Below are 22,209 nucleotides of genomic sequence, written 5' to 3'. Positions count from 1 at the left end.
TGCATCGCAAGCTCCCACTTACTGCTTAACTCACATGATTTTGCCTCTCTATATGTAAGAGGCTCTCCCTCATCTGTCAACATAACATGATGCAAAGAGGGGTCAAAGCGCTATATCAACCTTCTGACACGAGTAGACCTGCGTACCCAATGATCTACATTCTCAGGCACAGGTTCTACATCAGGAGGCAACTCATTTTCAGCATGCTCATGCTGCTGAAAATCATTTTCAGCCATGATAGGTGGCTGTCCATCCTCATTTGGAGCATCTAAATCATGTCCTACCTCTTCTGGCTCAAGGTTAACCGGTTGATTATCAATTTCAGCTTGCGGTAATGCATCCTGAGGCTCTTTTTCAACATCAATAGGTGGCAAGAGAGGCTGAAATTTGACCGATTTCTTGTCAATTTCAGAAGATGTAGCATTTTTCAGCAATTTAGCCTCATTGAACACTACATCTCGGCTGCGTACTACCCTCTTAAACTGAGGCAACCATATCCTGTAGCCCATTTCACCCTCTTCTCCATAACCTAGGAAGAGTCCTTGGATGGACTTGGCATCTAGCTTTGTCCTCAAGTCATTACGAACATCGACAAAAGCCTCGCAGCCAAACACTCTCAAATGATAATAAGAAGCAGGTTTGCCAGACCAAACCTCCTCTGGAATGTCATTTTTTAGCGTACAGTTAGGAGAGCGATTGCATACATGAACTGCAGTTTTCAAAGCCTCTCCCCAAAACCCATGAGGGAGATTAGCCGTGGATAACATGCAACGCACTCTCTCACATAAAGTACGGTTATACCTCTCCGCCACACCATTAGAAGATGGATTATAAGGGGCTGTCAACTCCCTTTTAATCCCATATTCTTCGCAATAACGCTGAAATTCAGCAGACATGTACTCCCCCCCATTGTCAGATCTCAGACATTTAAGCTTACTACCCTTTTGCGTGGTCACAAAAGCATGAAACCTCTTAAATGCATTAAATGTCTCACTCTTATTCTCTAACAAATATGCCCAGCCTTTCCTATTGCAATCATCAATGAATGTAACAAAGTATGATGCACCACCAAAAGACTTAACAGGCATTGAACATACATCGGAGTGAATTAAATCAAGAGCATTATCTTTGCACGAGACACCAGAATAATAAGAAGACTTCTTTTGTTTACCATAAAAACAGTCATTACAGAAATCTAACTTGGTGCGCTTTAATCAACCCTCTTCAAAGAGGAGAGCACATCAAGTCCCTTCTGGCTCATATGGCAAAGTCTTTTGTGCCACAACTCCAAATGAGAAGCAACTTCGACCACTGCAAGAAACTTGCCAGGCAAAGCTTTGCCATGTAAATAGTACAATGTACCACTCTTGCATCCCTTGACAATGAGCATTGATCCCTTAAGCAACTTCCATGAACCCCCAACAAAAATGGTTGTATAACCCTGTGCATCCATCTAGCCAACAGACAATAGACTCTTCTTGATGCCTGGTACATACCTTACATCTTTAAGCATAAACTCTTGGCCATTGTTTAATGCAAAGCGCACAGTGCCCATTCTTTCAATGTCACAAGCATGGTTATCCCCAAGGTAAACCTTGCCGTACTTGCCTGCATGATAAGAAGCAAAGCACTCCACAGATGGAGTCACATGAAATGAGGCACCCGAGTCTACTATCCAAGACTGTGTAAGGCCATCATTTGCACTTAGCAATGCATCAATTACATCTCTACGTGAGATAAGCATGTCTTTTGCATTTGCTACAACAAAATCTGAGGGGCATGAAGCTGCAACCAAGATCTCCTCACTGTCGGATAACTCTGTGATAACCACACTAGAGGATACATTGACAGTCTCCGAATCCTTGGAGGAGGTACCTGTTGATTTTTCCCCTTTCTTATCCTCTGTCTTCTTCTTCTCCTGTGATTCCTTCTTTCTTTCCTTGTCTTTCTTGAAATACCTACAATCTGGCTTCTTATGGCCTTTTCTGCCACACTGGTAACAAGTCACATCCTTATCCCTAGACTTGCTTTTGCTCCTGTTTTGAGTCTTGGTACCTGTATTTTGCTTCTTACTTTTGCCTCTCGCATTGTAAGCAGAACTGCCACCTTCCCCACCACTAGACTTGTGTCTAATTTCCTCATTTAAGATGGAGCCTCGCACTCCATCATATGTGAGGTTGGGGCTATTACTCAAAGAAGCCACAAGCGTTTCCCAAGAGTCTGGCAAAGTCATCAACAAAAATATGGCTTTCAACTTGTCATCAAAAGGTTGAAGCCGAGTATCCTGTAGCTGACTCGTAACACTGGTGAAAGCACTTAAGTGCTCAGAAGCCGACTTGGCTTCGTCAAGCATCATGTTCACCAGTTTGCGCATCAAATGCACCTGATTCATAGGGGTGGCATTCTCATAAGTGGCCTTCAACTTATGCCAAATTGCATGTGTAGTGTCCAAGCCCTTTATGTCCACCAGAATGTCATCGGTCACAGCCATTTTGATATAGGCCTTTGCCCTCTTGTTGAGCTTGGCCCAATCCTCATCCGGCATATCCTCGGGCTTTACAGCCAAAAGGGTGTCCTCACAATCCTTGAGGAACAAAATCCCCTGCATCCTGTCCTGCCATAGGTCGAAGCCTTACCGTCAAATTGCTTGATTTCCATCAAGCTCTTGGCATCAGACGACGAGGAAGTAGAGGCCATTTGCACGGATAAAAATGCAGCAGAAAGTGTCTACACAAAATCTGAAAATTTTCAGTGATCACAATGTACCGCACGTTGCATACATATACAATGTGTTGAAAATTTCAGCAATTAACAAGTATCCCCAATCCCCAATGCGTACTTGCATAAACCCACAAAAGGCATACATAAACCTCAATTTGTGTACATAAAAACAGTCCAATTCTGAATTTTCTGCAAATTTACTGTTTTGGCGTATCAATTTGCATCAAATGGATCTGTTTTGAGTGGGAAAAGCAAGGGGAATTCACGGGAATTGATTTAGAACTCCTGCGTTTTGCTGTTTTGACCTGTAATTTTCAGGTTTTTACCTGTTTTGACCTAATTTCAGCCTGTTTTAGGCTGTTTTGGAAACCCTAATCACCCTAGGTGACACCGGAAGCAAGGGGCTTCGCGATGAAAGCGGAAATTTGATGCGAGAGAAGCCTTTCGCTTGCTGTCCAACCACCTGCGCAAAGCTTCTGAAACCCTAATCTGGCTCTGATACCAGTTGTTGAGCGTGCGGCGGTGTGTGCAAGTGAAAGAGCACGCGAGGAAGTGCAGTGTGTGTGCAGAGAAGGATGGCGAAAGCGAGGAAGCGCTAGCAGAACGATGAGGGAGAGAGAGAGGGCTAACGTTTTTGGGGAAAACTCAATAAGTGAGTTTTCGGTTTTCCCACTTTTATTATAAGTGACCTTTAAAAAATGTGTCCAGGTTCAATATGAACCTGGGCAAAGTAAAAAAATGTACAAAAAGGGGTTATTTAGGTCTTTAACTCAACAATGTTATGGTCATATGACGGGGCAGCGTTTTGTCATACGAGGCAGTATGCATGATGTGATTAGTCTCTCTCTTGTTGAGAAAGCCCGCGTAGAGGTTAGTCAGAAATCTTCTCTCGAGGTCTCTGGCTTTGCTCCCGGTATGGACTCTCTCATCACGAATGAGTGCCTTGATGTGTTGTTTACAGTTAAACAAGCTGCTTTCCGAAGAAAATTTTTAGTCTCTCCTCTTTCAGGATGTAATGATTTTGGGCATTCGATGGTTTTGTGAGCATAGCCCTCTCATTGATTGGGCGGAAAATACGTTCACTTTTAATGCCAAAAGTGACTCTCCCATTGTCATTCGTGGAGAGCAAGTTGTTCATTCTCCATCTCTTATTTCTAATGTGCAGGCGAAGATTGAAAGGATTCAGGAGAAGGAGACTCTCTCAGTCTCGTCTTCTCTAAAGCAAGAAACACAGGAATTACATGATTTGCATGATGATAAGCATGATGATTTGAATGACAATGACAAGCATGATGATTTGCATGATGATCACGATGTGATTTCTCACAAGCATGATGATTTGTACGATCAAGACGTGATGGTTCACAAGGATGATGGTTTAGTTGATGCTTTTTCTAGCGAAGCGAACCTCGTTGTAGATTCAATCAATCACGAAGAATCGATCTTGGCTTTCGAGTTGAGTTCCACAGCACCCTCCCAGGTAGATTCGATCAAACACGACGAACCGATCTTGGTCTCGAGTCTAGGTCCAAAGAACCCTTACAGGAAGTACTTTGTGTTCGAATGATTCGTCAGCACGCATTGTTCGAGTGTTTCATTCGTGATCGTTTCCTGTATTTTAGTCAGCGTCTTTATGTGATCCCTTTTCCTAGGCATGACATATTGTACGTTGAGCACGTTTCACTCATGAATGAGCACGGATGTATGCGGATTATTCATGAAAAGCTGAAAAGTATGCATTCAAGGAAGTCACATTACATGTCTCTTCCTTGGCACGACACAGTCGTAGAAAGAGCACAAGAAAGTATGAGCACCAAGCATGGGCATTTCCGTTGTGAATTGCCACAGTTGATTGATTTAGATTAGAAGAGAAAAATTCAATCTCATTGTTTGCGTGTGGCACTCCGTCTATTTATTCATCTATATTGCATGCACAGTCTTTAGAAAAGACAAGAGTTTTTCCAGTCACTTTACATGGAATAGGTATGTTTATGTTTTTGTGTTGGAAGTGATTTCAGGAATTTTCAGCCATGGAGATTCTTGAAGAAGGAAGAAGCATGACTCTAGACAAAGTTGAAGCATTGAAGGAGCCACAGAAGACTTTGTGTCGCTTTCGGCGCGGCCCAAAGAAGAAAGCTTTGCAGACCTTTATGTAGTTCAAGTATCGCACGACCCACACCTCATAGTGGGCCAGCGAAGAGTCCTTTCCAGGATTCCGGATGTTATTGGCGATCTCCCTCGACACCATACAGTTCGGTACCAATACCTCACTTTGAAAAGGAGGGGATGCCACGTGACACATCCAACCCTATGTGTCCGTGGATAATCTACAGCATGACTAGGGTTCAGTCAGTCAAGTCAATCTAGAATAGGAAGTGATCTGGCACTTTTGTGAGTCTGTTCGCAGAGCGTGCATGTCCAGACACTTAGATTAGATGCATATCCTCCGGTTGCACACAGCATGATCATCAGCATTTCCATCAGAATCCATCAAGGGAATTTTCCAGTGCATTAAACCGATTTTCCCTATTTTTGACATTTTTCACTTATTTATTAAGTGACTTTTGTTGGGAACTAGGTAGGGCAATTTTGCTAAGATAATATAAAAGCAAACCAGAGTTGGCACTTTTTTGCGGAAGAGGCAGTAGGAGCATTGCTCAACGGGCCAACTCTCAGCAAGAACAAGAACCCATCAGCCTGGCGTTTTTCCACAAGGCAACTTCAGCGATTTCAGCCCTGATCCTTGGCGTTTACAGCTGGAGTTGCAACATCAATTCAGTAGGAGCATTGCTCAACGGGCCAACTCTCAGCAAGAACAAGAACCCATCAGCCTGGTGTTTTTCCACAAGGCAACTTCAGCGATTTCAGCCCTGATCCTTGGCGTTTACAGCTGGAGTTGCAACATCAATTCAGCAGGGAAAAATCAGCAACACAGGACCAGCAAATCAGCGTTTTGCAAGCAGCCTAATCAGCGTTTTCAGATCCAGCAACCTAGCGCTTCAAAGAGCAGCATATCAGCGTTTTACAGGCACAACAGGGCGGCATTTCGCACATGCAAGTCCAATGTTTTTCCAGCAGCATGACATCATCGATTTCAGCCCATCAGAAGTAGCAAAAGGAAGTCAGTTCAACCATCACAGTCGTCGTCCCGTCGTCTGTACAGCATTCAGTTTTCAGCCATAGTCTCGTCCTCGTCGGCACCACCTTTGGCCTCGACATAGCAAGCATTTAGGCTCATTGCATCAGCCATTGTACCAGATTGTGCAATCAATAGTAGACCACTCTCGCCATCGAGAGTGGGGCCCTTGGAGGAGGGTTTACAACGTCTCTGGTGTCGTATTCTCTTCTCTCTCTATCTCTCAGCCTCAGCACCTTCACGCATAGTGTTCATCCACTTTGTTTGTGTCCATTGCACTCTCTCACTAAAGGAACGGAAGGCTCTCCCTTCCGTAAGTAAAAGGAACCTTGAGCACAATTTGAAGTACTCATCTTGAGCAAAGTTCAACATTCATTCCGCTGCACCTTACAGAAAAATACTGGGAAGGTTGGGAAAAATACCCCCAGCTTGTAGGAGCCTAATGGCCATGGAACAAACCCAAAACCCGAGCTAAACATGGCTAGACACAACCTGACATGAGAAAACAACCTCACATTGTCTGGGCACAACCACAAAATAGCCCACACTCTCCAAGACTTGTCCCTGGGAGAAACTGAGAGTGACAAATCTAGAGAGATGCTTGAACTTTAACACCCCCTCTCAGCTCCCGGAAAGGAAGACAGACCACGAAGCTGGAGTGAGCAATATGCAACTGGAAAAGTGAGGGTTTTGTGGACGAAGATATTTGCTACAGAACTCTGAGGTCGAATAGTACGTGGCAGTATACCATCCAACCACAACCTCGAAAGATGTTTGGGAATCAACATGCTGTCTGCTGAAAGTAAATCCAGCTCTATCAAGAATCTCCTCAACCTAATCGACTCACAAGTCGCACAACTAGCATTTGGAGAAGGTATTGTTGCTTGCCGCTCCAAGAGAATGCATCAATAGTGAGGGTAAAGGCATAAACTATTGGTATCCGGATCATTTTCCAACTACAAAGTTCCTAGACCAAGCTAGACCACACAAACAGATTAGACCAGGCGAGGGCTGAACCAGGTAGCTCCTCAACCATATATGCTCTGTGGAGTGGACTGAGACTTCAGTTGAGGTCCCACCGGACGTGCAAAAAATGAGAGCACTTGTAGCACGAAAAGTGTCTCGTGCTCTCTACTGTGGGTGCTCCAGAGTGCAGTATACGTGAAACCTCACTCCAACAGAAAGAAAACACAACACAACAATGGAACCAGCAACTCAAAAAACACAACAATAGACTCAAAACACCATGGACTCGACTAACTCATGGAACCAGTACAGACTCTGGCTGGCAGCACACTCAGCCCCAAGCCCAAGACTCATTGGTACAATGGGGGTGTTGAGGCTCCAATGTGTAGGGATTGTGCAGATGTGCGGTGCTGGACACAAGACACATTGCACAAGACTCAAGACGCTAGACCATAGAGAGTAATTGAAGCCTACGATGACTACCAATCACACATGTATACAATTATAAAGAGCCACCAACGGCTAGCAAAATATCCCAGTCCAGCTACATCTATCTCCAAACTGTGGTGGTAGTGATTTGGCCACGGTGTCCACTAGACCACCACTTGTATCACTGCCACATGTCACTTCTCAAACGAGAGTCCGTCGAGTGTGAATTCCAGATCAACTGTAACTAACTGCCTCCTGTGCAAGTGACACTATAGCCGTGCTACAATAACCACCGTCTGTCACAATTTTGAGGACATGGCAAGCCAGACACTTAAAGGTAGGACCAAAATCCATGCAGGCAATAAATTGATGATGTGGCAGTTTATCACGCAATGCTGATGTGGCATATCCCTCCGCAATTTTCACCGCAATTTACGAGCTGCTAACGTGGCACAGTGTATGGCAGTTTTTGGCGGATGCTTTCGACCAATTTTGGGGTCCTGTTTTTAGTAGCTTAACAACTTTTGGGGGTGCCTAGTTTAGGGGCCCCTTGTACCTATAAAAGAGTGCCTAGAGGGAGAGCTCAGGAGATCGTTGCGGATTGCAGAGTTCTTCCCTTTGGCCATTGTATTCTGGGATTATCAATAAAGAAGGAATTACCGAAAGGGGCGCCAGACTTTGGGGCAAGTGTACTTGGAAGCGGAAGTCCGCCGCTTCGTGTCGACTTCTCCCTCTCTTTTCAGTTCTAGTGTTCAGTTTATTTCAGATCCTGGTCATGTGTTGCTGTTGATTCTCGCTTGAGTGTCCAAGCCGGTTACACCATCCACCACAAAGAGGCAATAGGAAATTGAGATACAATGACAAAGTGCTCCCAGTTTAATTTGTACCCCTGCCTATATAGGAAGCAATCATATGTGTAGTAAGGAAAATCTCCCAACAAACCCTATAGAATTAAATAGGGGGCCCGAGAAAAACCAAATATGGGCAGCGGACATAAAATGGGGCGGCTGGCCCAAAAGTGGGCAGCCAGACAAAGATGTAGCCTAAATGCTATGCAATGGGTGACCAGCCTGGGAGACGTATTAGCCATACAAGTATGACCTAGATCAAGGTGAAGTGGAAGGAGTACTGAATAATTTAACAAGACTAAATTGACTAAAGTTATTTTAGCAACCTGACCCACGACCTTTTCCTCCTTTAGAAGTACTTGAGCAATAGAGAAGTGTTGCCCTCTGTTACCTCTAGTGCTTACTCCTCAGCCCCAATATCTTCCATCTGTGGGTGATCTAGCCTCCGCGTTTCCAAGCAACTACAGATCTGCTGCAAACAGGTGGGCCAGGATAGCCTCATCTCTTCTTGCTAGTGTTTTTGGCTGGGGACAATCGAGAGAAGCTTCAGCCCTGCCAAGCAACCTCAATAAGCTTCCTTGCAAGTTGCATCAGATGTGCCCCCTCAATCCCCCCCCCACCTCCGGCCCCCGCCCGCCCCAAAAAGTGGAAACAGCAGTAATTCAGCTGTGGCTTCCCTCACCTGGTGCCTGAAATCAGCAGGAAGCCTTGCATTTTCACAGTATTTTTATCTTGCGGCCCAAGGAAAATTTGAATCACTTAGCCACTTTTAGACCTCTATACAGATGATGTCATCCTGATTATGTCTCTCTTTTTCTCTTTGGTCGTGATATCCGCTTCTTCAAGGTACAAGGTGCATTGCCGATCGTTGTGGCAATATAACAGACATATTTAAATGCACTGCTTCTAGCTACATAGGATATAGTGCACTGATATTTTACACTTCTCAATAGCTAGCCTAAGGGTTCTAAATCTGCTAACCAGATAAATTAGAGACTCTGCAAAATGTAAGTTTAAGCCCCGAATCAGGACCTCTGCCATGGAGTTACTTCAACTTAACTTCAACTTCCTGTCATGGATAAGTATTTTTCTTTTTCAAGAAATTAAGAAGCCTGTTGGCTAGCTTGAAACGTTTCTCTATTCAGTACTCACGTCTCTATCCTTCTTTTACAGATGAGCACTTGGAGGATTATTAATTTTCAATGTTTCTATGGCTTTGTATAGGTACCGGCAATCCTTGATGCTGCTGTGGACATAGCTGGATTAAAAGTGAACATACATGTTTTAATGGCATTGGCTGCTTTTGCTTCCTTAATGATGGGGAACGCCTTGGAGGGTGGTCTGCTCTTGGCCATGTTTAGTTTTTCACACATTGGTATATTTTTGAATCTTAAAGACAATTCGTCTTTGGTTGGAATTCTTCCTTGCACATGGACTTGTTGACTGTAATGCTCCAAAGCTTGACTTTCTGAAGCCAGCTAGTTCTTAAATTTCATTTAAATTTTTTTGTTCTTTGGGGTTTTAATAGCCTGTTAGGTTTCATTTAAACTGTAGCTTGTAATTTGCAGCTGAAGAATACTTCACTGAGCGGGCATTGCGAGATGTAAACGCATTAAAAGAAAGCAATCCTGAATCAGCTCTGGTATTGGAAACAGATGGAAAATCAGCACTTCCTTCAACAGCAGCCATGACTTACACTGAAGTTCCTCTCAAAGAAGTTAGGGTTGGCTCCTATATTCTTGTGAGAGCTGGTGAGGTGAGCCTTGTTTAAGATTCAAGTCACGCAGATCACAGAAGGTTTCGTTTTCTTCAGACTTGTGTGCCAATGTGTCTGTCTAAGCCGTAATTACAAGTAGCTAGGAAGCAAGTAGAGCTAGGTACTTACTGCTTCAAACTGTATCTCTACAATGTTGTGAAGCCAAAGAAATAATTCTCGATCTGATCAAATAGCTTCTCTTAACTTTTTCGTTGAGCCCTTACTTTCTTTCCTTCTGTACTAAAATCTGCTCAGGATTCACCGCCTCGTCCGTCTAATTCCTCTACTTCTGGCTGAGTTGTTTGACGCGTGCTTGTGAGCATAGGCACTTGTGTAACCGGCAAGTAACTGGCAAGGTGGTGAAACAAAACAACGCCACCATGATCGAACTGAAACACCAGAATACTTGAACATGAAGAGAACTGAACATTGCAGGTGAGACATAGTGGGGCGTAGTATGTTCTTCCCCACTCAGATGCACTGGCTCCTAGGGTAGACGCCCCTTGCGGTACTTTTTGATTGCTTCAATCTTTACGAGTGCTTGGGAGTGCGTCTTAGTATCGTGACCTATGAGACCAGAAAGTTACAATGTGGTGGATCTGATACAAAGTCAGAGTAACAAGATGACAAAAATGAAATGACAAATGTCACAATAAAATACTATGGAATCCTAAACTACTAGGTGTGAACTAAGCAGCTAGCTGGGATAGCTAGATCACAAGAGATCCAGCATCGGTCGCTGGCGGATCTCATCAATCTCCTCCATGGTCAGTAGTCTGACCGGGCGTCGTGCATGTCGAGCCAAAGTGATCCGAATCCTTTGGTGCAGCCTCCGCCGATGCTGTGTAGTCCTCCGCAGTCGTGGGCGTCTGGATCTCCCCAGCTCAGTCGCTCGGTCGATCAGTGTGCTTCTGGTGTGAGCCGACAAGCTCTGCTATGGTAGTAACTCCTCCGGGTGTCCAGTGGCAAGCTCTAAAGAAATCTGTGATCTGTCTCTGAGATTGGCTAGCCTCTCCTCTCATCATGCTCTCTCTGTGTCTGCGTAGCTCGAGCAAAAACAAACCCAAGCATCTCCGATCCTCGTACTGCATAACTCTGGAGAATGGTCCAAAGCCCTCTCTGAACAAGCAATGGAAGCAATGGAAGAGAGAGAGAGAGAGAGAGAGAGAGAGAGAGAGAGAGAGAGAGAGAGAGAGAGAGAGAGAGAGAGAGAAATGAAATGTTATATTAACGTCTTCAAAAGGCCACAATGACCTATGAGACCCGAAAGTTACAAAGTGGTGGATCTGATACAAAGTCAGAGTAACAAAATAACCTAACAACAGTACAAAACAAAGATATATACTATGGGGTCCTAAGTGGGTCGATGTGAGTCAAGCAAAAACTAAGCAGAATAATGGGCGGCTTGTTGGGATAGCTGAATCACAAGAGATCTAGCATCGGTCGTTGGCGAATCTCATCAATTTCCTCCATGGTTAGTAGTCTGACCGGGCGTCGTGTATGCCTGGCCAGCGTGCTCCGAATTTTCTGTCATAGCCTCCGTCGATGCTGGGTAGTTCTTCGCAATCGCGGGCGCCTGGATTTCCCCAGTTCAATCGCTCGGTCAATCAGTGTGCCTCTGGTGTGAGACGGGGGGGAGCTTTGCTGTGGGAGTGGCTCTTGCGGCTGTCCCATGTCTGCTCTGAAGAAATCTGTGATCCGTCTTTGAGACTGGCTAGCCTCGCCATTCATCAGGCTATCTCTTTGTCTGCGCAGCTCGAGCAAGAACAAACCCAGACATCTTTGATCTTAGTATCCCATGACTCTTGAGAGTGGTCCAAAACCCTCTGTGAACAAGCAATGGAAGCGGCCTCGTATCTCGTAGTAGACGGGGCAGCGGCATGTATAGTGTAGCTTTGTCTCAGGTTCCATGTTACACAAGGGGCATGTCCTGTCCTTTGCTGGTACTCCGCTGTATCTCCCAGTTTCAATCCGCAACTGGTGAGAAGATGTGCGTAATTGGCCAATAGCACATCGTATCCCATGAGACAAGTGGGTATCCATGTATTTGGGTCTCGCCACAAAACCATCTTCCGTAAGCTGGAGGAGGTGGTCTCTGTAGAAAGTTATCTTCGTGCCCAATTCCTCTGCTGGTTGTATCCATGTCCTCCTGGTGTCTAGCCGGGTCAGGTCTTGGCGGATGAGCTTGGTGATCTCTGACTGTGTAAGAGTAAGAGATGGTGCATCCAATGAGTACTCGAATGGTGGCAGCCTTTCTATGCTGAATCCATGTGCCTGAAACCATGATGTCATCTCCCCATACCAGCATGTTGTATCTCCTTGTATGGCTAGCTGTCGAGAGGATTCAAGTGCTATGCGAGCATATCTGTCTCTAGGAAGTGCCCATGTGCGGTTTATGAAGGAGACCGATCTGGTGAGCACCTCCACCACAAGCGGGGGGGCCGCTAGCTCTGCTCGGATAATGGCCCGTGGTACTGATGCCTTGGCTCTAATGAGCCGCGAGATCATAGAGACAAGAGGTTTCTCCATGTTCCCCCATCCGTCTGAGCGACCCGGCCTCTCGCGGTGATCCAGTGAAGGTCCCCATATCTCGGTTCCATAGAGCAATGCTGAAGCCACCAAGGTGTCAAAGAGCCAGAGCTTCGTCCGGGGCTTCTGAAACTGAACTTGTGAACACATCCTCTCCAATCTACCCAATGCTGCGTGGGCTCTAGTAAGTCTGGTCTCTGCTGCTCTTTTGAGTGAGAATGCAGGTCTGCTAAAAACCACTCCAAGGTAAGTGTAAGCGTCTGTGTACTCCATAGTCTCCTGGCCGTATGTGAATGTAGCTGCTGACCTCCTGATCCAGTGTGGGGTGGTATTAAACACCATAACCTTGGTTTTACCCAGGTTGACAGACAAACCACTTTCGTGGGCAAACGTATGCAAAGCATCCAATTGACGTTGCATTCCCTCTGGGGATTCGGAGATCAACACTATGTCATCAGCATATAACAAAAGTGGAATCCATGTCCCTGCCAACTGAGCACCTTTATCCCCATCGCTGTCAATGTAGTCAGAAACCTCATCCACATACATACCGAAAAGAGTAGGAGAGAGCGGGCAGCCCTGCTTCACCCCAATAGTGGAGTGAACCGGTGTAGAAAGTCCCTCCGGGGTGCGTACCTGCCCTACTACTGATCTGTACAATGCCATGATCCCCCAAATGAGTTCTGTGGGTACTCCCATTTCCTATAGTCTGCGCATCAATCTAGCTCTGGGTACCGTATCGAAAGCTTTGTGGAAGTCCACAAAGCTATAATTGATCCGTCTCCCATGAGATCTGCCTTCTTTGATGATGGCCCTAAGTGTTAGGATATGGTCAAGAGTAGAGAAGCCTCTCCTGAATCCTGCCTGCCCAGCTGCACGTATCCCTTCCCTCTATGCCCATCTACTCAGCTGTTGCTCCAAAATGGATGCATACAACCGTGCCAGTGTGTGCCCAATCATAATAGTGCGATAATTCCCAAGCTCCATGGGGTCTCCTGATTTGAAGATAGGTACGATCGTAGATAGGATATGGTCAAGAGTAGAGAAGCCTCTCCTGAATCCTGCCTGCCCAGCTGCACGTATCCCTTCCCTCTCTGCCCATCTACTCAGCTGTTGCTCCAGAATGGATGCATACAACCGTGCCAGTGTGTGCCCAATCATAATAGTGCGATAATTCCCAGGCTCCATGGGGTCTCCTGATTTGAAGATAGGTACGATCGTAGATAGGCTCCAAGTGTCCGGTAGGCCCTCACACATGGCCCGGTTAAACATAACTGCTAGAAGCTCTGCTAGTAGGTCTTTGGCATGCATGAAATGCTCAGCGACTAGGCCATCATGATCATATGCTCTCCCAGTCTTCATCCTGTCCTCAATAGCTTTCTTCACCATCTCAGCAGTGAAAACGACACATGCGTGTGGGCATGGATCGGGGGGGTTGGGGAGGGGCGGTTGTCCAGATACTGTGTACAAAGATGATGCGTACCGCCCCCAGGTCTCTGTGGAGGAAATAGCGGGGGGGGGGGGGGGGGGGGGGGACTGCTCATGAAAGAGCCGCCACGCCTCACGCGAGTCCTGACTCAAGAAGAGCTGATAAAGATCCTGCTCGAGTCGAGCCAAAAAAGCCCTCTTCTTCCGCCGCACTAGGCGTCGGAGGTCAATCTGAGCACTCCTCATCGTACCAGCTGTTCTGAGGCATGCTCCCTGATCGGCGGCTCTGCTCAGGCTGGGTGTGTGGGTATGCTTCTACTGCTGCCTCATGTAATGTCTGTGTCAGTATAGTAGTTAGCTCTTCCAGAGAGAGACGGGATCACTTACCGTGCGCAAGATTGGAGAACTCTCCCCGTGCAAGGCTCTATAGGTGACTTCGTGTATCTGTTGCTGAGGAAGCTCTTTAGATTAGAATAAGGTGCCCAAATAACCCAGAACGAGGGGAATTTGTGAAAACAAGCGCTGTATAAGCCTGACTAATTTTTTTTAAAATAAAAAAAGCATACAGTACGGATACGGAACCGTACTGTACTGACTTACGGTACCGTACGAATCCGTACGTGCGTCCAGATACATCCTTGCTAAGCATCCGTACTGCCACGTTAGCATGCCATACGACTATCCACGATTCGCACCATGTTTCACATTTGATCTGGCTTCTATCTTGGTTCTCCTTTTCGATCTCGGCTCTTGTTCTTCTCCTCCTGTCTGTTATAATCATGTCACATTGTCACTTTGTGACATATATCGCCGCTGCCCGCTGCCCGCCCCCCCCTTCCCCCTATAAGAAGACCTGCTGGGTATTTTTGCAGGTTTAGGGTTTTGACCCTTTACGATCCCTAATACCCGAGGAGCTTCGGGGAAGCTAGGGGATCGCCGTACAAGTGTTCTGGTGCATTTTCAGAGCCGAAACCAGAGAATTCAGCGTGCTATATAGCGTCCATGACCTAAACCGGCTCGCTGCTCTGCTGCTTCGCACGCCCACCCCCCCCCCCCCCCCCCCCCCCCCCCCCCCCCCCCCCCCCCCCCCCCAGCGCTGCCCGCTGCTCCCTCCCCGCTGCCCTTGCTGCCTCGCTGCCTGCCTGCCTGACAGCGCAGCTTGCCCCCGCGCTGCCTGCCCGCCCGCCTCTGCTGCCCGCTGCCTACCCAGCGCTGCCCTCCTGCCCTGCCGCCCCAGTCACCCCCTCCTGCTGCCGCCAGCACTCCCATTTGCCTCCCCCTTTCCACCCCGACAGCCCTACAACTCGGCCCATTCAGTTTCATTCTTGGGGCTTTCTACGCCGGATCGCAACATCCTCCCAGCGTCATCTTCTTACGACGCAGCAGTAGACACAGATGGAGGCTCCAGCTTCGCCACAGAGGGACTCGCCAGAAGCCCCCTTGCCCGACCCCGCTGAGCCTACCATTCGACTTGCTCTCTCGCCGAGACAGAGCAAGCGAGCCTTGCCGCAGAGGTAGAGCGATTGCAGGCGACTTCGGTCATCTGCAAGATTCTCGGCACCTGACCTAGCAGAGGAGAGCTGCGAGACCTTGCCCGCCTTCTCGCAGAGGTGGGCAAGATCTTGGATGTCCAGATTCTCGGACGGGGTTACTATCAGATCGAGTTCGAGACCTCCCAGATGGCGTCCAAGGTCATAGCTATGAGTCCACTGGCCATTCGAGCATCACGTGCCCACTTTCGACAGTGGCGACATGGTTTTGACCCGGCCTCGGATGTTCTAGTAGAGGAGGCAGACATCCCCATCTCAGTCTGCTTTCCGGGTTTACGGAGGGAGTACTTACCACTTCTTTCTAGGATCGGCTTCGCCATTGGGTCTGTCCTGGAGACACCTCGTACGGCTGCATCAGTAGCTGCCAAGGCGGTAGGCATCCCCTCAGTTCGAGTTTTGGTCAGAGATACCCACACGCTCCCGAAGGTTATCCTTCTGCCTCGGGTGAGTGGGGGTTGGTTTAGATAGAGTGTGGAGTACTCGGGCCTCCCGAACCAGTGCTTCATTTGTTGACAGATGGGCCATCTCGCGAAGGCTTGTCCACGGAGGAGGCCGAGACCTGCACCACAGCCTCAGTCCCAGCCTGCCAGGGCTGGCCCACAGCCACAGCCAGCGGCACAGTGCACACATGCATAGCCCCACCCTCCGAGGCTGGGGCTCCAGCGGAGGAGGGGTGGCAGCAGGCCCGTGGCCGACGACGCCAGGGGCCACAGCGTCAACCTAGCACTCAGAGTGGCCCTCAGGTGCCTACTCAGCAGCAGTGGGTTCCCACGGGGAACCGCTTTGGTCCTCTTGAGCAGGAGGAGATCCCTGCGCTAGCCCCCGCCTCCGCTTCACCCTCGACAACCGCTCCCCCCTCCAGAGTTCCCCCCTTCTCCCTCATCCTCCCCCCGCCTTCTTCTCCCGTTGCCTCTCCACCTCGCCCTTCCAACCTCTGTCGCCCCATCCCGCCCCTCTTCTCCTCCACTCCCCCTTGCTCCTTCTCCTCCCCCTCTTGCTCCAGTTTCACAGTCGACTCAGGAGACAGGTCCCTCTTTGGCGGCTAGGAGATCTCTTGGCAGCGCCTTTGCCACGAGTCGCCTAGCGCTCTTGCGGCCCCCTTTGCAGATTCAGACATCTTCCCTTGCAGCTATCCCTCGTGGTCTTACGAGCATAGACATCCGACGCCGCTGGGACGTCTTCGACTACGGGTTCACTCGTTTTCTCGGCGATTCCGCAGCAGACCATGAGGCAGCCTGCTTCAGGGTCATGTTTTGTTCCTCGCCGCTAGGGGGACAGAGGCCTTGGACTCAGCAGCTGGTTTCTCCTCCCGCTCTGTGGTAGGGTCGAGACAGAGTGGTCCCTCGACTCAGTGGTGGGATGGTTGCATACACAGGTCCTAGAGTTCTCCCACCACATGGGAGAACTTGGAGTTACAGATTTGCTGCAGACTTTGTGGCCATTGGCCAAGTTTGCAGTGACACCCCAAACTCAGTAGGATGTAGGCACATTGTGGTGTACTTCTTTGCTGATATGCAGTGTTTGCCTTGCTATGTATACATTCATGAGGACTCCTGGACAGAGGAGGTTGCTTTACACACGGCTCGCTCTGCTTGGGCTTGGGCTAGGCACTCACTGCAGTCATGCCTATCTAGAGGACGCTCAGATGCGGATTACTCCCCATCCAAGCCAGCCTCGAAGATAGCCCGTCTTGCTACTGCGGCAGCATCTGTTCTCTCTCGCTCCCCATGAGGATCGTCTCATGGAATGTGCAGGGACTAGGTGGGTCCCAGTTTCAGCGACAGCGGGGCCGATTGCGTCAGGAGCTTCAGCGTTGCCTTGTGGGAGGAGAGATTGATCTCCTTATGCTTCAGGAGCACCATCTGTGTGAGAGCCGCATTCGGCGATGTGTTCAGATTTTGCGTGGACGATATGATACCTTTTGGTCAGCTGCTTTTGGACCTGGAGGCATCTAGGGTGGGGTATGTATGACTATTGCGGACTCATTGCAGCGGGCCATTGTGGGCAGAGGGATTATTGTGCCACGCAGGGCTCAGTGGATTACTATGCAGGTTCAAGGTGGCCTTGTAGGCTTCCTGAACATCTATGCGCCCAATGTCACAAAACGGGAGCGTACACGAGCACTTAGAAAATCTGAAAATTATAATTCTTTGAAAACATGAGAGAAGGGAGAAGAGCGACACAGTATTGGGGACCAGAAGATGGGCTGGTCCCCCCCCCCCCCCCCCCCCCCCCGTTAAGAGTATTCTTTTATTTAGGGAGAATTCTTATACAAGCACGAGAACCCGAGGAAACCCCTCCGTTCTGTAGTCTTAGACCCGAAGGTCGTGCTTTCCCGTGAAGAGCTTGGGCACAAGGCCGTTCCTTCCCGTGAGGGACTTAGGCGCGAAGCCGTACTTTCCCGTAAGGGACTTAGGCGTGAAGCCGTACTTCCCGTGAAGGGCCTTCCCGTGAGACGGGAAATTCCTGCAAAACAAACCACACAAAGCAGCAATTCTCAATGCGTATCAACACCTTATACCTGTCGCTCCTTGCTCGGATAATCAACCTCCGTACTCAGTCTTCACGCGAGCACTTGCAAATTCCGTCGCCAGTCTCTGCTCCAGAATCCCAGCGCTTGCACTTCCTGCTGCTTCCGGCTCCTCCAAACTGAAACGCTGGCTACCCTTTTTATAGGGGCTGACACCCGGCAAGAATAGGGGTCCAAAAGTAGAGCTTGGCGCTCCTAGAGGGAGGAGAGAGAAAATCGCGTTTTCTAGAGAGAGGAGAGAAAATCGCGTTTTTTAGAGAGAGGAGAGAGAGAGATCGCAATTCAGCCCCCCTGCGTAGGTTTTAGCGCTGGCTTTTTTTTTAAGGGCCTTGCTTGCTTTATTTATTAATAAAAGCCTGGTCACTTTTAGGTCACTTAAAAGTGACCGGCCACTTTAATAAAATAAAGTGTGAACCTGTTCAAACTTTAAAAACTCACTTAGTTAGTGAAAACAATGCTATACGAACACATTCCAGGCGTCCCCGGGTGCAGGACACGACACAGATGCAATGCAGACATAGACTCCTCACGGGAAAACATCTGTCCTCCCGCGACTGTTCCTACTTTTCGTAAAAAGCTTCATTGAACCCATCTTTATTCTTGTGCTTGCGTTCTTACGCGTGTTTTCTTACTCAGTTCGGATTTCCTCCTTAGCCTACGGGATGCCCCCTTACTGATGCACCCGTCACCCATCATGTGACGCATCAGAGGCACTCGTAACCCGGCCCTTTCCACCGAACTTATGGAAACTCCTTCGCGATGTTTACCGTCACCCATCAAATGACACATCAGAGTTGTCCGTTCCTGTAGCTACAATCTTTTTAACAGTTCTTAGTGCACATAATAAAATATCCTAAAAAAGAGATTTAATCATTAAAAATAAGAAAATAGTCCAATTAGCAACATCCCTCTGGCTTGTAAATAGTTGACCTCAACTGTAGTGCTTGGATATATACCTCCAGTATCTTGGGATAAGCTACTAATTCCTCCTGCGTCATCCACTGAGCATCTAGATTCGAATAGTTCTTAAACTTAACCAAATACTTCCGTGTTATCTTTCCGGATTTGAGAGACCGCTCCTGATGACTTACTATCTGCTCTGGTTGGAGTATTTCTTTTGTTTCCTCAACCTCGGGAGGTTCCTCAGCGCTAGGCTGGCTCGGAGGCGGTCCTACATACGGCCAGAGTAAACTGACATGGAAAGCATTATGATCTTCCAATTAGGCGGTAGCTCTAATCGGAAAGCGACATCATTTACTCGCTCAATGATCTTAAACGGCCCATAACAACGGGTAGAAAGTTTTACCACTTTCCCCTTATGAGACGCTTGTTTCTTAAGTCTTGCCTTCTCAAACTTGAGTAAGACTAACTGTCCGACTGTTAAGTCTAGATTCCTTCTGTGCTTGTCTGCAACTTTCTTATGCTTTTCCTGAGAGCGTAGAATAGCTCTCCTAACTTGCCCGTAGGGGGTGTCCAAATCCCAAACAAATTCATCTGCTGCAAAGATCTTATCCTTAGTTAAAAGGATGGGTGGAAGCAAAGGCTTACCATAAAGAATCTCAAAAGGTGCTTTCCCCGTCGATGAGTGTATGGTATTGTTATACGCATACTCGACAAGAGGCAAATATTTCTCCCAGTCAGATTGCCGGTCTGACACATAAGCTTTTAACATATCCAATACTGTGGAATTGGCTATCTCACTTTGCCCATCCGTTTGAGGATGGTAGGCAGATGAAAAATTCAGCTTTGTACCAAGATTATCCATCAAGGCACGCCAAAAATTTCCTGCCACGCGAGGATCTCGATCACTCACAATTGACTTAGGCATTCCATGATGCTTAAAGATCTGTGCCAGGAAGACCCTAGCCATATGATCTGCTTTGATCGTTTTCTTGACTGGTATAAAGTGTGCTTGCTTGCTAAACCTGTCCACAATGGTCCAGATCGCGTCATTTCCAATCTGAGTTCTAGGGAGGTCCATGATGAAGTCCATGGCAATACTTTCCCAAGGTTCATTAGGCACATGCAAAGGTTGTAGCAACCCAGGCGTCTTATGCCGATCATACTTCACTTTTTGGCAAACCAAGCATTCCCTGACATACTTATCAATGTCTGCTTTAAGGCTAGGCCAAAAGAAATATCTTTCCATTGCTAAGGTCGTAGGGAGAATACCCCGATGACCCGCATAAGGCGAAGCGTGTGCTTCATCCATGATCTTCTTTCTTAATGGTTCCCCCACACATATGGCCTGATGGTGGTAGAGATAACCGTCCCGAATGGAATAGGGAAACTCATTCTCTCCACGATGTAGCTTTCCCCAGATGGTGGAGAAGTCTGGATCATTCGGATATAAATCCGGTAGTGCTTCTAATTGTTGGTGATACACCGACGTGATAGCGTTCACCCTTGGCCACCTAGACAGTGCGTCTGCGACTACATTCTTACTCCTAGCCGTGTGAAGGATGTGGAAGTGAAACATAGACAAAAAGTTTGCCCACCTCATCTGCTTCTCAGATAGTTTCCTTTGCGTAAGAAAATGCCGCAAACTCTGGTGATCAGTCTTGATCACAAAATCCGCTCCTAGAAGGTAGTGCTTCTAGTTGGATAAGGCGTGAATCACAGCCGTGAGTTCCTTTTCGTAGATTGATGCATGCAACTCTGCATCCTTAAGCCGTCTGCTTTCATAAGCCACTGCATGGCCTTCTTGGTTTAACACTGCTCCGATGCAATCACCTGAAGCATCGCAGTGAACCTCAAATGGTTTCCTTAAGTCAGGCACTATCAAAATAGGTCCATGGCTTAGCAAGTACTTGAGCCGATCAAAAGCTCCTTGTTGTCTCCATCCCCATCTGAAAGGAATCTTCTTCTTTGTCAAATCATGAAGTGGTCCTTCTACATGAGCAAATCCTCGGACAAACCTTCGATAATATGAACATAATCCCAGAAAGCTCCGTACATCATGTACCGTAGTGGGAATAGGCCAATCTTCTACCACTCAGATCTTGGCAGGATCCATACTCACTTTATTGTGAGAGACTATATGGCCGAGATAGTGTATCTCAGAGAGAAAGAACTCGCTCTTCTTTGCATTCACATGCAACTCATGCTTTCGCAATTCTTGAAACACTAAGTCCAAGTGCTTCCGATGTTCCTCTTCTGACTTAGAGAAGATGAGTATGTCGTCAAAGAATACTCCCGTAAAAGCTCGATACGGGCTGAAAATGTGGTCCATCATGCGATTGAACGTCGCAGGAGCATTGGTCAAGCCGAAAGGCATTACCAAGAATTCATATAGTCCAAAGGTTGTGCGGAAAGCAGTCTTATGGACATCCTCAGGGGCGATCGGTATCTGGTGATAGCCTCTTCGCGACTAAAGACACTTGCACCCTACAACTTATAAATTATATCATCAATCCGAGGGATCGGAAAGTGATTCTTGATTGTGATCTTGTTTAAAGACCGATAGTCTATGCACATTCGAAACGTGCCATCTTTCTTCTGCACCAGTAGAACTGGAGAGCAGTAGGGTGAAGCACTTGGCCGTACTAACCCTTTCTCTAGAAGCTCGTTGACTTGCTTCAAAATTTCCTCTTGCTGAACAAGACTTACCCGATAAGGGGGTTGATTGGGAGGCGAGCTACCCGGTATGAGATCTATGCGGTGATCTTCCGGGCTTACCGGAGGGAGTTCATTTGGAAGTGTTTCCGTGAAACAATCCTTGTACTTTCCAATAAATTGAAGACGCTTAATTTCCAGACTAGAGGGAGAGTCCCTACTAGTTTTATCCTTTGCAAAAATCAAGTAAGCAGAAACACACTTCTTCATTTCTTTCTTAATGGAAATATGGCTTACAATTGGGAACTACCAATCTCCTGCATCAGCTTGAATCTTTATTTTCTTACCCCCATGATCAAAAGTGAGGGTCTTTTCCACATAATCGGGAATAGGTGTCATGTGAAAGTGCCATGTCATACCCAAGATGATATCACATCCCTCGATAGGTGCCATCAAAAATGATTTGCGGTCCTTGTACTCGCCAATCCGAAGATTGAGCTGTCCTTGCACGGGAGTTGCATTGGTTGTCAACCCCTCGAATGCCGATCCGGATGTAACCGGTGTGCCAAGTTGAGCCGGTGTGAGGCACAAACGTTCCGTAGTATCCAGGGAGATGAAGTTATCCGTGGATCCTGGATCATAAAGAATCAGTATTCGCTGGTTGTTCAAAGACCCCCAGCCCTTCAGAAGTTGACGCTTCCCTTTCTCCATTTCTGTGTTTCCTTGAGCATCTGGAATGGAGTTCGAGCTTGGTGGTGTGG

At 47.5% G+C, this 22,209-nt stretch overlaps 1 protein-coding gene across 2 annotated transcripts in view; it reads left to right on the top strand.

The window, feature by feature from the left end:
• Window positions 1-22,209, top strand: part of HMA1 (heavy metal atpase 1) — a 100,977-nt gene that overhangs the window by 20,489 nt on the left and 58,279 nt on the right. The window contains exons 2-3 of one of the 2 annotated variants that reach the window (XM_086523368.1): window positions 9,325-9,475; window positions 9,669-9,856. In XM_086523368.1, the coding sequence (XP_086379494.1) occupies window positions 9,325-9,475; window positions 9,669-9,856 (339 nt within the window). Of the gene's footprint in view, window positions 1-9,324; window positions 9,476-9,668; window positions 9,857-22,209 lie in introns of those variants that run through there. The other variant, XM_086523369.1, reaches the window with a different exon arrangement.

The sequence above is a fragment of the Adiantum capillus-veneris genome, chromosome 11 (genome assembly GCF_014529385.1).
Source record: "Adiantum capillus-veneris isolate H3 chromosome 11, ASM1452938v2, whole genome shotgun sequence".
Classification (NCBI taxonomy): domain Eukaryota; kingdom Viridiplantae; phylum Streptophyta; class Polypodiopsida; order Polypodiales; family Pteridaceae; genus Adiantum; species Adiantum capillus-veneris.
The sequence above is the reverse complement of the archived record's forward strand: the minus strand, read 5'-3'. Positions and strand labels throughout refer to the sequence as shown.